The sequence below is a fragment of the Amblyomma mixtum genome, chromosome 10 (genome assembly GCF_055824585.1).
Source record: "Amblyomma mixtum isolate Tamu chromosome 10, ASM5582458v1, whole genome shotgun sequence".
NCBI classification, from domain to species: domain Eukaryota; kingdom Metazoa; phylum Arthropoda; class Arachnida; order Ixodida; family Ixodidae; genus Amblyomma; species Amblyomma mixtum.
In genome coordinates, this window is record NC_143021.1 from 177,161,717 (window position 1) to 177,177,730 (window position 16,014).

The 16,014-nt window shown below is 50.2% G+C and overlaps 1 protein-coding gene and 1 long non-coding RNA gene across 2 annotated transcripts in view; one reads left to right on the forward strand and one right to left on the reverse strand.

Moving 5' to 3' along the window:
- The window catches only part of LOC149327844 (uncharacterized), a 235,810-nt gene that overhangs the window by 45,662 nt on the left and 174,134 nt on the right, over nt 1-16,014 (forward strand). The gene's annotated exons all lie outside the window — the stretch shown is intronic.
- On the reverse strand, nt 5,210-9,870 carry LOC149327847 (uncharacterized). The gene is made up of 2 exons (XM_089563498.1): nt 9,792-9,870; nt 5,210-6,423 (listed from the first exon to the last, which is right to left on the reverse strand). Exons 1-2 carry the CDS (start codon nt 9,868-9,870, stop codon nt 5,210-5,212), a joined length of 1,293 nt encoding a protein of 430 aa, XP_089419624.1.

Sequence of the window (16,014 nt, forward strand, 5' to 3'; positions counted from 1 at the left end):
TCTCCATCGCCCCGACCTCGCCGACCGTCGACCCCTGCGCCGTGTGCTCGATCTCATTTGGAAAATTGATGGCTGCGGCGTCTGGAGGTGATGCATGTGCTCTCACGGCCCGGACTGAAAATCCTCCTTTGTCTTTCCGCTCCAGACGAAACTTGATCGACGTGCAAGGGGATGGTGTGCTTGTCACTGCCTTAATCGGCACTGGAGCGCAGGTGTCAGTGATGTCTCACACACTTCAGCGTCGCTTGCGCAAAGTGCTCAAGCCTGCCCCCTCACCCTCAGCGTGTGGCCGATGGCGGAACATCTGCCCGTGTGTCTATCGCGGGGCGCTATACTCCCGTTATATTTACTGTGCTTGCCCATTGCCCTCAGGACCTCATCCTGGGGGCTGACTTCCTCTCCTACCATTCCGCCATCATCGACTGCGCCTCAAATGTCGTCCAGCTCGACCTACATCTTGTACCGAAATCTGCTGACCCCATTGTCCATCGCCTGTCTACTGCTGATTTTGTCCATCTGTCACCTGAAGCCGCGCCCTACATTTCCTTGTCCTCTGTCCCGCCTGTCCCTGACGGTGACGACATAGTTTCTCCCATCAAGGACGTTCTCTCGGCAAAAGATCTTGTTCTTCCGCATACAGTCGTCAGCATTTTCAAGAACCATGAGTACCTTCCAGTTTTGAACTCTGGCGCTTATGTCTAGCCGCTTCCTCAAGGTATTGCATTAGCGACCCTTAGTCCAATACACGAATGCCACATCTCATCTTTCACCACGTCCGTGTCGTCCTCTTCTGGTCGCCTATCGTATGCTGCAGCGTGCCAACCGAAGAGTACACGAAAATGATAGCTCCCGACCTGTCACCTGCCCAAGCTCGATCTTCGACGTGTTTTGGAGTCTTTCCGCGCAGTCTTTGATTTTGACGACCGCCTTTTGGCCGGACGTCCGTTGTTAAACATAGAAAAAACACAGGTGACTCTTCCCCTGTTCATCGGCGCCCGTACATTGTCTCCAGTGGCGAACGGACCGTCATCCAACAGCAAGTTGATGAGATGCTAGGCAAGTACATTACTGAGCAGTTCTCAAGTCAGTGGGCCTCTCCTGTAGTCTTAGTTAAAAAACTGTCGACGATTCGGCTACTTCCTAATGCGAAATTTGAGCGCAGCTTTTCAGCTGTTCCAGCTTTTCGATAGATTGAGGCAAAGAATTCGAGCAAGACATGTATGTACAATTACAGATAACTTGTTATTTTTCACACACATTCATCCTTCAAGATACATTCCACTAACAGTTCTTCATTGTCATGAAGGAAGCTTTGTGGTTGGTGAAATAGATGAATATATGCTCGACTTGCTGCACCACTGCCTCCTTCTCAAATACGAGGTCTGTGCAAGTATTTCGCGAGGTTGACACAGCCGTGGGAGGCGTTACGAGCGAGAGGAACGGGATGTTCTCCCTCATAAATGGTAAGAAATTCCTGTTTATCTTCTTTATATTTACATCAAAGTCCCCACCCAGCCTGCCACCCTGGCAGGTGGCAGTTAATGGTTGATCGCTAGAGTTCGCTCACTGTTGTCAGCGCTAACGCATGCAGCCCACATCTCTCTCTCATCACCCCACGTATTTTCCTATCAGCCCGATTCAGGCGTACACTGACCCAGGGAACCAGTTATGCATACTTACTTTCCTTCAAATGATCGGAGTGTAAAACGGTGTCAACGCCAATGAACATAATGAACGCCGACGGCCTATGGATTCAGCGCCGCTCTTCTGGCACAACATTGTCAATGCCTGCAGCTCATATATCTCTCTCATCCCCCCACGTATTATATAAGTGCGATTCAGGCGACCCTGGAATCGCGGCTTCGGCCGCTTATCTGTTTTTTCAGCCAGCGTCCGCTCCGGCGGACGCGGATGTTGCGACACGCGTCTTTTCTTTTCGTTCCTCTTTCTTTAAACTCTCCTCTATCTGCACGTGGCAGCGGTGGTGGCTCGGCACGAGCCAGTTGGCAGGCCCGTGCAATTTCCTTGTCATCCTTCTCTCAGTCGCAACAACAACAACAACGACCCAGGGAGTCATGGATGGAAAACTTTATTAAGCAAGCGAGTTTGGACCGTGCAAGGTCTCAGGGCCACCACACAGCCCTCACATTACGCGCATGTGTCCAGGCCACGTAGGGCCATGGCACTGGCACCTCGGTTCACACAGCGAAGTTGCACGTCCGGGTCCTGCGACGCAAGGAGGGCCTCCCATTCCTCCCATGTACCGATGGCGGGCTGTCCCTGCGGGGGAGGATCGGCAGGGCAGCCGAAGAGGATGTGGTCCAGGGTGGCGTGCGGTTCTCCGCAGAGAGTGCACTCTGGGGAAACATGGCGGAAGTAGGAGAGACGCTGAGGGGTAGGAAGAGTTCGGGTCTGGAGTCGCCTCCAGAGGATTTGTTGGGAGTGGAATAGGCGGGGGTGGGGAGGGGGACAGAGTCGACGGGCAAGGCGTGCTTGTTGAGTTAGTTCTGAGAACGTGTGTGCCCGCTCCCTCGAAAAATCCCGGTTGGGGTCGCCATTTTCCCGGCAAATAAGTACTCGGGCTATGTTATCGGCGGCCTCATTTCCGGGATTGCCAGAGTGAGCCGGCACCCACACGAGCTCAATACGCCTATTGGGATTTAGGGTGCACATTCTCAATATCTGCCACGCGGGGGGATGGACGCGTCGCGGGCGAATTTAAGAATGGCTGTTTTGGAATCGCTAAGTATATAAGCTGCATTGGTTTGGGCAATGGCTATCGCTATAGCTGCTTCCTCTGCTTCTTCCGGGGTACAAGGAGGGTCTATGAAATGGGTAAATGGGGGGGGCTGCTGGATGGTAAGCCACAGCTACTGAACGGTCTGGACCACACGCGGCGTCCACCCAGCGCACATCCTCTGAAGTGCCATATTCTTTATGGAGAGCTTTGGCTCGCGCGACTCGGCGGGATTGATGGTATTCAGGGTGGACATTCTTAGGAAGGGGTTTGAGTATAAGCGCGGTGTGTATGGCGCGAGGAAGAGAGATGAAGTCTGTCGTGTGTGCCGGTATGCGAATTCCCATAGAATCCAGTATATATCGCCCGGTTTCCGTGCCAGCCAGACGAAGGTACTGTGTGTAGCGATGTGCATATATAAGTTCTTGTATAGTGTTGTGCATTCCTAATTTGAAGAGCCTGTCTGTGCTAGTGCTGTTTGGTAGGTTTAGCGCTACTTTGGTAGCCATGCGGATTAGAGCATTGATCTTGTCTTTATCCGCACAGGAGAGGTTCAGGTAAGGAGTGGCGTAAAGAATGCGGCTAAGCACAAAGGCATGCAGCACCTTGAGATTGTCTGCTTCGTCTAGACCGGCTCGTGAATGTGAAACCCTTCTAAGAAGATGTATGACGGAATAAGTGGACTGTTTGTGTGATTTCAGGGTAAGGTTGTTTTTCCCCGCGTCCTGTAAATGCAGGCCAAGAATGCGGAGGGTAGGTGTTTGCGGTATGGGAGTGTCATGCAGGTAGATCGTGATGGGGGAGGTAGGGACGTGCCGCGGGCGGATTATGAGGAGTGCTGACTTTGTGGGGGAGCATTCAAGCCCAATGTTTGCCGCGTGAGTAGCTATAGTAGTGGCGGCTTCCTGAAGGGTCGATTCTATGTCGCCATCCGAGCCGTAAATGGTCCAAACCGTTATACCATCCGCGTAAAGTGTGTGTCCTAAGTGCGGAATGCGGCTGAGAGCCTTGGCCAGAGGGATGAGGGTGAGGTTGAAGAGGAAGGGCGATAACACCGCCCCTTGCGGGGTACCAATGTTACCAAGCGTGAAGGAGGGGGTCTGTATATCATCTATATGCAGGGAGGCTGTGCGACCGTTTAAGAAGGCCCGGATATAGTTGTAGGTCTTAGGCGAATCAAAGCATCCAAAGCGTTTATGTCATGTTTGGATTGTTGTAAGTATTGGGTAGTGTACAGAACACGCCTGAGGACAAAGGCATGAATGAGGCGACATAGGTCGCACTCCTTCATGCCTCTATGATGTCCCGAAACCCTGCGGATGAGATGCGATATCGCGCCTACAACCTGCTTGAGTGTCTTGAGCGTGGTGGTGTTTTTGCCATCGTTCTGGATGTGCAGGCCCAATACACGGAGGGTGCCAACCTCAGGTACCGGGTCACCATTCAGTTCGATGGCAATGGAGGAGCGGTGGCAGCGGTGGTTCTTAGGCCGGATGAGGAAGAGTTCGGACTTCTCTGGAGAGAGAGAGAGAGAGAGACTTTAATGAATAATGGAGAGGTATGCCTGGTTTTCGGCCAGGCATGCTACTCCGGATGAGGGTGAAAGAAGAGGGAGAAAGAGAGAGAGAGATAGAAAAAAAGGTGACATCAAACATACTCAACACTCACGCACTCACAAACACACATGATTATCAAAGTATGTCCACTAAACTCGTGTCCCTTAGATGACTATCAAAGTATGTCCACTAAACCCGTGTCCCTTAGAAAACATAACCAAAGAGCTGCACGGTTCCGACGCACTCCCCGCGGCGCAATGCGAAGGGGCTGGAAAACGGGTTAAGACCCACAGTGCGGTGAGGCCGGCGGATAAAGTGAGCAGGGCATAAGGCAGAGGCAGACAATGGCGGCGTAAAAAAGTAAGAGACGGCATGAAGATGACACTGGCATCGCGAACGCAGTCACAGGAGAGAGGCACAATCACGGAAGAGCACGCAGGAATATCGGTACTGTCGGCGACAAAAGCTTTGGCAGAAACAGGGGCACCACAAATTTCAGTCTCTTGCACGGGATTCGGCAGTGTAGAAAGCTCTACTTGAGCACGAGCACAGTCGATGACCGCATTGTGGAGCGACAGGAAGTCCCAGCCCAAGATGATCGAATGCGAACAGGACGGCAGAACGATAAACTCGACCAAATATAAAATATCTTCTATGACTACTCGAGCAGTACACGCTGCTAACGGCTGGATGAGGTGCACACTTGCAGTTCGTAACGACAGGCCAGAAAGGGGCGTCTTCACTTTTCTCAAAGAGCGGCAAAGCGCTGCATCCATGATAGAAACCGCAGCACAGGTGTCGACAAGCGCCATGACAGATACGCCCTCAACAAAAACTTCGATTAAATTAGCAGCAGACAAACGAGGCCTTTCAAATTTCGACGACTGCGCAGTTTTCGCCTCAGGAACTGCGGCACCTAGTTTTCCTCTTGAGTGGTCGAGGGACGCCGTCGCATCGGAGAGATGGAGCGCCGACGTGGAGAAGGCGAACGGCGTCCAGAGAAGGCGGTGCGCTCAGGAGACAGCGAACGGCTTAGGGGCGGCTCTGCAGGAGGCGAATACTGTCGCTGGGACCAGTAACCGGAAACTTCTGGACGTGGTCGTGAGGCGTTCATGCGTCGACGGCAAAGCCGCGCCACATTACGTTGCAAGCCGCAGAAGTAGCAGATCGGGCGGTTGTCAGGCGTGCGCCAGGAGTTGTCCAGTTGAGCTGGCGGTCGAATGTTATCAGGCGTGCCCCAGGAGGTTTGCAGACGAGCAGGCGGTGGAATAAAAGCAGCAGGCTCTCGAAAAGAACCAGGAGGCGGAGCATAGGTAGCTGGCCGAGGTCGCGCAACAACCTCCGCATAGGTCAGCGGGGCCGCGAGAGGTGTGGGCTGAGGGGCTTGCGGGAGAGCTTCATTGACCTGTTCTTGAATGACGTGCCTCAGATTCGGAGTTATGTGTGCTGATGGCTCTTGATGGCTTGAAATAAGCGAGAGCGTCCGAGCAACTTCTTCACGGATGAAGCTCTTGATTTGCGGCAGGAGCGATGACTGGTCTCTTGCATCGTTCAGGCCAGCAAGCGAGTCGATGCTCGTGGTGTGTTCGCGTGTCAGAGCCCTCGGCTTGCGTAGTTCGTCGAAGCTTTGACATAGGGTGATGACTTCGGCGACGGTGCGCAGGTCTCGCACCAACATCTGAAAGGCGTCGTCATCTATGCCCTTGAGGATATGCCTGATCTTGTCGGCTTCGGTCATCTGTGCGTTCACCCTCTTGCACAGGTCTACGACATCCTCGATGTAACTGGTGATGTTCTCTCCTACCTGCTGCGACCGCGCACGCAAGCGCTGTTCGGCACGGAGTTTTCTGACAGCCGGGCGGCCGAACACCTCTGAGAAGTTCGTTTTGAAAACGGACCATGATGTAATGTCCGCCTCGTGGTTCCGATACCACAGATTTGCCACGCCCGTCAGATAGAATATCACATTGGTCAGCATGGTTTCCGCGTCCCACTTATTGTATGCGCTCACCCGCTCATACGAAGTGAGCCAATCTTCAACATCATGGTCGTCCGTGCCGCTGAAGATAGCGGGGTCCCGCTGGCGGAGAGAACCAGCACAGACGACGGCGGCCGGGCTGCTTGGTGGGTCTAAGGCATCGCGGTAGGGGGTAGCGTTCGGCTACGGAGTTCCAGGGCGAGAGGATATTACCCCGCACCTCCACCAAATGTAAGGTGGGATTTGTTCAGTGAAGCTTCACAACGGGAGCAGGGCTAACAGCAATCCGAGGTCAGCTGGTCGACAGGAGCGTGCACCAGGCGATGGCAATGCTGCTTTTGTCCCTCGCTCAGCCGAAGTCGCATCAGTCCAGGGTCCAAGGACATGCTCCAGGTGCACGGGACCGTCCTCGATCACGAAGTCCTAAAGCACTTCACAGTGCCTTGAGATGGGTATTAAAGATTTGGCAGTGGCAGATCAAGTGTTGAATATCCTCGCGCACACCACATGTCGGACACAGAGGGCTACCTGATACACAATTTTATAAAGATAGCATTTAGTAAAGGCAACGTCCAGACGAATTCGATGCAGGCAATTACAGTCATGTCTATCTAAATTGCGTGGCATGCGGAATTCGCAAGTTGGATGGATGCGAAGGAGGGGTCTGTATTGACGCCGCGGATCACACCACAAAGAGCGTTGCATCTGCCAGGATTTAGTAGTGAGAAGTCTCGCGCCATCACTAGGAGAAAAGGTTATGGGTAGGTACAAGGAAGTGTCGCCATGCGCCGATCTTGCTGCACCGTCAGCACGATCATTGCCTGCGAGGCCGCAGTGAGCAGGCAACCACTGAAGCACAACACAGTGACGTAGCTGGCAGGCCTCGGTGTGTAACATGTTCAAGTCATCGACGATCTGCTCCTCAAGGCTTCCTGATGACTTAATCGACTGTAGTGCAACGCGAGAGTCACTGAAGATAACCCACGCTGTTGACGGTTGTTGTAGAATGTAAGTAAATGCAACACACAGAGCAGCCAGCTCGGTAGCAGTACTCGAGGTGCGGTGACTGAGTGTCACCGCACTGAGCGTCACTTCTCTTGTGAGCAAGGCAGTCCGATGGTCCGTGCGTAATTTTGGGTGTGTGTGGCTGCTTCCTGTAAGGTGTTCTCTATGTCGCCGTCACTGGCGTGGGTGGTCCACAGGTGATATCGTCGGAATAAAGAGTGTGCTTCAGGTGGGGAATAGTTGCTAATTTTCGGGCGAGGGGGATGAGGGTAATGTTAAACAGAAAGGGAGAGAGGACGGACCCTTTAGGGGTGCCGATACTCTGAAGCGTGTAGGAGGGGGAAGACAGAGGGCCGAAGTGTATCTCAGCCGTGCGGTCAGTGAGGAATGCTTGAATGTAGGCGTACGTGCGCGCGCGCACACGTTCAATGGGGATAGGGCAGTCATGATGGCCTGATGTTCAATGCGATCAAAAGATTCGGAAGAAGCGGGTCGAACAGGTGTGAGTTGCAGCATGGCGTCCTGTGCGGATAGATGGGGGCTAAATCCCACCGTTGTTTTTCACCACCACCACGAGGGCTATGAGGACACTCAGGGTTCTATGAATGTAGAGGATGACCTCCTGCATACACGGTAACAAACCCACTACGCCCACTCTACGCCATTAAGCGGATGTTCTCTCCGGAATCGAAATGTGGCCACTAATGCAGTGATACAACCCACGAATTTGGGCTGTGCTCTGAACGCTATATTATACCACTGGGCCACCGCGGCGGACGGCATGAAAAAGATGGTGAACTTGTGCATTTCGTCAAAGTTCCTTCCTTAACTGCGCCTAGCTGCTCGCTCAACTACGAACTATTAAGAGAACGAAATGTTGTCACACTTCTGCTGTACTTACTGCTGGTCAGGGGGTGAGGAGAGCCAGGCTCCCTCTCCATCTGCACCAAGCGGCATGGACACGCAGCCGCTGTTGGATGTTTCCACAGCGCTCAGTGCAAAAAAAAAATGGTTTTGGTTTTTGAGGAAAGGAAATGGCGCGGTATCTGTCTCACATATATCTCAGCGGACACCTGAACCGTGCTGTAAGGGAAGGGAGGAAGGTGGGAGTGAGAGAAGAAAGAGGTGCCGTAGTGTAGGTCTCCGAAATAATTTCGACCACCTGGGGATCTTTAACGTGCACTGACACGGCCGCTCAATGGAGAGCGCACTGGGTGTGCGCCTCCATTGAGCGGCCGTGGCACTGACATCGCACAGCACACGGGAAAAAACGGGCCGGGGCTACGGCCGCTTATCTGTTTTTTCAGCCAGCGTCCGCTTCGGCGGACGCGGTTGTTGCGACGCGCGTCTTTTCTCTCTTTTATTGCGAAAGCAATACTACGCTAGGTTTTGAGCCTTCAGCGTGGTCTCGGCGGTGGTCCCGGCGGTATATAGTCATGCGTCAGCGGTAGCCACGGAGCGCCGCAGATCCCAGGCAGTAAGAGAGGGGGCTGCGTTCATTTCGAAGATAGGAAAGGCGTCTTACCAACTCTGTGGTTTAGTGGACACCTCAATAACACTTTAAGCTAATTCCGGCGTTCATTGATGCCCTCTGACATAGACAGCGTTGTAAATTACGCACGGACCATCGGACTGTCTTGCTCCCCAGAGAAGTACGAACTGCTCCTCATCCGGCCTAAGAACCGCCGCTGTCCCCGCTCCCCCATTGCCATTGAATTGAATGGTTACCCGGTACCTGAGGTTGGCACCCTCCGTGTATTGGGCCTGCGCACATCCAGAACGATGGCAAAAACACCACTACCCTCAAGAAACTCAAAATTCAAAATTCAGGGGGCACTTTTGGCTCTCCAAAGTGCTGCAAGGCGGAAGCGTTTCCTGGCGCACAGTTTGTTTTCATTTTTTTATTTTTCATAATTTTTAATTTTTCATTTCTGCTCTTTTTCTTATTGTTATTCTTTTTATTTTTATTTTCATATCTCATTTTTATTTTGTTGTTATTTTTGTTTATTTCTTATTTTATTTTTATTTTTCCTTTCCTTCACTTTTTTATTTTATTTTATTTATGAAACCCATGCATTCACTAGATGCGCCCTTATTCATGCTCGAACCTTGAGCCTTCGTGGCGGAGTGGTAGCGTCTCCGCTTCAAATGCCAAAGGCTCTGGTTCGATTCCCACCCTCGGCGCAGTTTCTCATTAAGCAGTGATGCCGAAAGGCGGACAAATCTGCCGACGCGTCTGTCGACACGGCTGCCGACAGCGTCTGCTAACTACAGTATGAGGCATTAAAGGCTTTCGCCTTAACAGCACTTTAAGCTAATTCCGGCGTTCATTGATGCACTCTGACATAGACAGTCATAAACCATTCGGTCTATGTAATGCTCCGGCCACTTTCCAGAGGATGATGGACTCACTTCTCCGAGGATTCAAATGGTCAACATGTCCGTGTTACCTCGACGATGTCGTAGTCTTGCTGTATTTTGAAACTCATCTTGACAGGCTTTCAGCGATCCTCACCCTTTTTCGTGACGTCAGGCTCCAGCTCAACTCCTCGAAGTGTCAATTCGGCCGCCGCCAGCTTACAATCCTCGACCATCTCGTCGATGCGTCGGGAATACACCCGGACCGACTAAGGTCCGCGCCGTAAAAGATTTCCCTATTCCCCAGTCTCCAAAGGATGTCCGCCGCATTATTGGCCTTTGTTCACACTTCCGCCGCTTTGTTCGAAATTTCGCAGCTATCGCCCGTCCACTCACAGACCTCCTGAAGAACGACGTTCGTTTTACCTGGGGCCTCGCCAAAGTGGAAGCCTTTTCAACGCTCATCACCTTGCTTACCTAACCACCTATAGCTATTTTGATCCGTCAGCCCCTACTGAAGTTCGCACAGATGCCAGTGGAGACAGGATCGGTGCTGTGTTAGCTCAGCGACAGCAAGGTCACGAACGCGTCATTGCATGCATACGCCAGCCGTCTTCTTTCGGCCGCCGAGAGCAACTACTCCATCACTGAGCTTGCGAATGCCTTGGCCTCGTTTAGGCAGCTGCTAAGTTCCGCCCATACCTCTTCGGCCATCCTTTCTCCGTCGTAACCGACCACCATGCCCTCTGCTGGCTTTCTTCTCTTAAGGACCCCACAGTCTTGGTCGTTGGGCCTTGAGACTACAAGAGTACTCATTCAGCGCAGTGCACTAGTCCGGACGTCTGCATGCATCAAGACGCTGACTGCTTATCTCTTAACCCTGTGGATCCGCCTGACTCAAATGAAAACGACATGGCACCTTCTCCGCCATTTCTGACTTGCTGCATGTCGCTACCGAACAGCAAACGTATGTGATCCTTGGTTACGCAAGATCATTGAAGGACTCGCCGCTGTCCGCCCAGATTTCTGGCGGCGCTTTTCAATTGTGCTTGAAGATGGCATTCTGTACCGGCGCAGTCTCCACCCTGAGGGGGCCTGACCTGCTGCTTGTCATGCCGCAGCGCCTGCACTCAGCTGTCTTGTTCGAACTTCACGACCTGCCAACCGCCGGACATCTCGGTGTGTCTCGGACATATGACCGCGTCCGCCGCCGTTTCTTTTGGCTAGGATTATTATTTAGTGCCGTCCGTCGCTATGTTGACACACGTCGCAGCTGGGACGTGTGTTAACGCCGGAAAAAGCCATCTGTGCTGCCTGCTGGTCACCTCCAGCTTAATTATTGACATACCTCCCTCTCCTATATCGTGTCGGTCTCGACCTTGGCCCTTTCCCGCTGACCCGATCTGGTGGATTGCTGTCGCCACCGACTATGCCACAAGAAATGTCAGATGCTGCGGACTTTCTTCTGCACGACATCATCCTTCACCATTGTTGCGACCCGGGTAGCATGCCTGACCGGTGATGGGACGAGGAGGATGGGAGACTGGGTTAGGAGGAAGGCAAAGAAAACTTTATACAATTCCACTAAGAGTGATTGTCAGTGGAAGGGAACTTCTTCGCCAACCGGAGTCGACGGGAGTTAACGGGCTTCTCTCGGCCACACTCACAGCCGAGTTAAATAGGGTTCGGAATCCCCAGATCCCTGACTGCGGAATCAAGTTCGAAGAACGCTGTCCAATCGGATGGACAGATGTGGACGCTGGTGTTACCACCCACGGCAGGGGTGGTGCTAGGCTGTCCCGGGCCCGCTCTCTCGCTGCTCGGTCAATGGGAAGGGGTAGATGCTGAGTAATCAAACACTGCTGGAAATGGATCTCCCGCAGTCTACCAGAAGGGGAACGAACGTCCTTGTGCTTCCCCGCTGGATGTCCAAAACACGAAACCTCTGCCGAGGACACAGCTGTCTTTCAATTAACAACAACAGCTTGACTGCGTAGCACCACTCCGTCATCCGGCGACCCGAGGGTAGACTCGATCGGCCTGACGCCACCACCTTCGCCAGCCCCCTTCGCATCTTCGGCCTTCGTTGCTGCCGCCGTGGTTACCTCCGGTCAAGGAAGTCCGCTGCCCTAATACGTGCACTGAGGCTAGGAGGGGGGGCATCACCACTACGCGGGTCTGCCGCCGTCGCGAGGTTGTCGGCCTTGTCAACCGTTCTCGGTTGCATGCTTGCTCGGGCCCACGTGGCCAGAAGTACAATCATAAAACCATGGTGCACCACGGCAACTCCTCCCCGACCACGGCCGCTATTTTTAGTCGAAAGTCGTGGATGACATCCTTTGGTCCTGTCTACCCAACACAAACTCTCCACAGCCTACCATCCTCAGACTAATGGCATTACACAACGCCTGAATCCAACACCCACAGATATGTTATGTATGCCTCCCTCGGCCATCATGATTTAGACGAAGTTTTGCCTTATATCACATTCACTTATAATTCTTCCCGCTATGACACTTCAGGCTTTTCTCCCATCTATCTTTTGCTCGGCCGCCATCCTCACTTGCCTTTGGACACGTTGTTACCGCAGGCTATTGCTAAGCCCACCAGGATGCCATTAGGCACGGCACACGAAGTTGCTCACGCTCGCTTCTCCGCATCCAAAGTCAAGCAGAAGTCCATTTACGACCACCAACATCGGGCCGTCCACTTCTTCCCGGGGCCCCTCGCCCTCCTGTGGTGTCCCTCTCGCCGCGTTGGACTGTCTGAAAAGCTGCTGCCCCGCTACATCGGCCCTTATCCTGTCCTCCGCCAGGTGACCGACGTCATGTACAAAATTAGTCTTCTCTTCTGCGACGTCATCCACCCGCCCTGTGACTGATGTCGTGGCTCGGCCTAAACCATACCACGCCCCTGATACGTCTTCTCCTTAGCACCAGGACGGTGCTTTTGCCGATGGGGATTATGTTACGCCCATATGCTGAGGAGGACGAAGTGTGCTCGAGCGCTGGCCCTTACTGTAGGCTCCTTGGCTGTCTCTCGCTTTATATATCTGCAAGCGCCTTTTGTAGATACATATTTCTAACCGTTACAATATCAACTCTCCTTTGGAAGAGTGAGCTCAAAACACAGCTTCTAACCACACGTCTTATTGAAATCACTGCATCCAGCGCTATCCACACTATATAACAGTGTCCTGCTCTTAGACCCTTGTGCATTTAAAACAGAACCTGTGACGCTGAACGACTGTTTCCACAGTGTAAAAAGAAGGTAGATCTTGCATTGGTGTGGGAGTATAGGATGCACGCAACATAATAATTGTAATAGATAACAAGAAAAAATCTCCATTTTTTTTACTGGAACCTGCCACTTCCATGTTATTGAAGAAGTAATAGCGAAAAATAGAGTACTTTATGCAGAGCACAAAAACAAACTCTTACAGTAAATTGTATTTAGCTGAAAAAGAAAAAAAATCCGAATTCGACTTCAAAAATTAAAATTTTTACACGATGAATTCAAGAAAAAATAAACCCTCAAAATGAAAGGCCCCAAGTAAAGGTGCAAAAATAGAAGGACAAGAATAAATAACTAAAATGGTACATGGTTCAGCAATGAACTGTTCACACAAGACAGCATGTCAAAAATGTCAAATTTAAATTTATTCATTTAAACAGACTACAGCAGAATAAAGAAAGATGGGGGAAATAGGAAAATGGAAAGGGGAAGCATATATCTATATTAAGAAACAGTGACGTTATAGCTACAGTTTGGAACAGGCAATGACTAGTCATTGTTCACTACTAGAGGGGCAACCAGAAATGTTGCACGCAGGACAGACAGGGCTTGTAAAAGCTACGTCCGGCTGCAGGTATGCTCAAGGGGTATACACAATACATATATATACATATATAGATACACGTTTATTTATATATGTATATATATAGGTACTATAGGTAATACGTGACAAGCCTGCACACCCGTCACCAATCCCAGGTTTTTGATTCGGGAAACACACATCCAGGTCAAAACATGGCGGGGAAGAGTAGAGGACTTGCGCCTATATTTTGTCCTGCACTGCTGTATACTTTTTTTCATCCAAGATCATGTCTGCGAACAGAGGAACTTGGCAACACCACCACCACTACAGGAATTCCCAACCAAAAGTATCTACAATGGCCAACACATAGCACCCTCTTTGAAAATTAACGAGATCCCATTCAAAGGAACTGATCCTTGCCCATTTCAGCATATAACTCAGTATAAAACTGTGAATAGCATCAATAAATCAGAAGTTTAGCACCGCACAGAAACACAGGATTTATTCAAGACGCATGCACATGTTAACATAAAGTTAAACCTTGACTTTTGAAAGCCAAACATTAATGTGCCGTTTTTCTCATTAGGCAAAAAATCGGTCTCCCTTGACGAAGACAGCATAGTCAAGTGCCTTCTTAATTTAAACAAAATTCCAGGCTTGGGCTACTCACAGTTCCCTTCAACTCTGCTGTGCTGAGGCTGAACTGTAATGATCATTAATTGGTGCACCTGAGCTTTGCATATGTCGGGTATGAATGTAAAACACTCTGTGCAGCCTGCAAGATGCTCTGCCTAGTTCTGTAGGCCTGAAAGATGCAGATAAACTTGGAAAAATTATGAAAAGGACCCTTTTTAAATAATTTAACAAGGACAATAAGTTCTGGAAAACAGTGGCAGGCCTTTTCAAAAGCCTCTGTCATAAGAGTGGAGCAACAAATACTGCTGCAGTCAATTATACAAAGCATTATATATATTTTTCAAAAGCCTCTGCCATAACAGTGGAGCAACAAATACTGTTGCAGTCAAATACACAAAGTATTATACGGAGGCTTCTGAAAAACCTGTTACTAAAGGAAATACAAAGTTGACAAGAAATACATTTGTGAGCACAGCTTTCTTCAATGGCACATAAATAAACATGCTTGAAGCATTGCTGTGCTAACAGGCAGGTGCCATTCTCTGGAATTAGCTCAATATGGAGTTGAACCTCATACGACCAAGTTTCAAGTTACACTGCAGAACCTGAAGAAAAGACTGCGACTGATAAAGCAGCAGGTCTTAACAGTCTTCTCTTCTGCGTTTTTTTTTTTTTTATGCTAAGATTTATGCAGCACGGTATTACGTTTTTATGCGAAATGTTTGCACAAGTTATCATGAGTCTTAAATACTCTTCAAGCATGTTTTTTCACATCCTAAGAAATCGTACCATTAAAAACAATGGCAATAGTAACAAATGTTTAAAATTATGAGAATGTTCCTCTGCTCTGCCCCGCCTAGCAAGCTTTTTACGCAGTTGTTCATATGCTGTGCTTTTTTACTTTGTTTTAGCCTACCTCTGTATCAGCAAGAGAAGTTTAGGTACGAAATACTAAGAGGCATAGTGACTTTGTGTTGTCTGATATGCTGGAGAGTACCGTTGTGTTGTGGAAAAACGCTTGGAGGAGAATACCCTGCCTTGCAGAAAGCTCAGACTAGATGGAACATTTCGTACAGTACAAGCATGCTTTTTAAAGCCACTCTCGTGTTGAAACTCAAACCAGGGCACAGTTTGCTGTCTGTCATCATCCCAGCATCACATGTCAGCCCGAAATGCACTTCTCCCATGTGACAAGTTGATGTACAATCCATCCCGCAAGTGCGCCAATTCCTATGCCTTCATACTTTAGTACGTTTGTACAGCAAAACCAACAGAGGAAGTTGACCTGCTCATAATGCCAGTTAAAGTATACGTCTTATTTTGGAAACAAACTTCATTGCTATATCTGACAATGACAAAAAGGGAGTAATTACTCATTGGCATCCACCCAAGCGCAGCCATACGGCTACAAAGGAAATCTACACAGCTTTCTCAGAAACTGCACAGTTAAAGAAAAATTCGTCCTGGTCCGGGGTTCGAACCCGGGACTACCGCTTCACCGGAGCAGTCGCTCTACCAACTGAGCTAACCAGGACAGCAAGCTTATGGTACGGCGAGAGCGAATTGATCAATAACTCGAAGTGGGGACAGTGTTGGTCAAAACTTCTTTAACTGCGAAGTTTCTGAGAAAGCTGTATAGCTTTCCTTCGTAGCCGTATGGCTGCGCTTGGGTGGATGCCAATGAGTAATTACTCCCTTATTACAAATTTACTCCACCTTGGGGGATTCCCCTAAACATTTGACCAACATCTGACAATGACATGTCAACAAACATTTCGAGAAAAAAAGCAAGGTTTGAGATGACAGTTAGTGAAGTTCTATCAACTAAGTGAACACCAGTTACTGAATTCCTGGGAAAAGCAAGGTTCAAGGCCAAGCAGTGGGCCTCTAAACTAGCGAACAGCAATTTTAATTCACAAGGTCACCG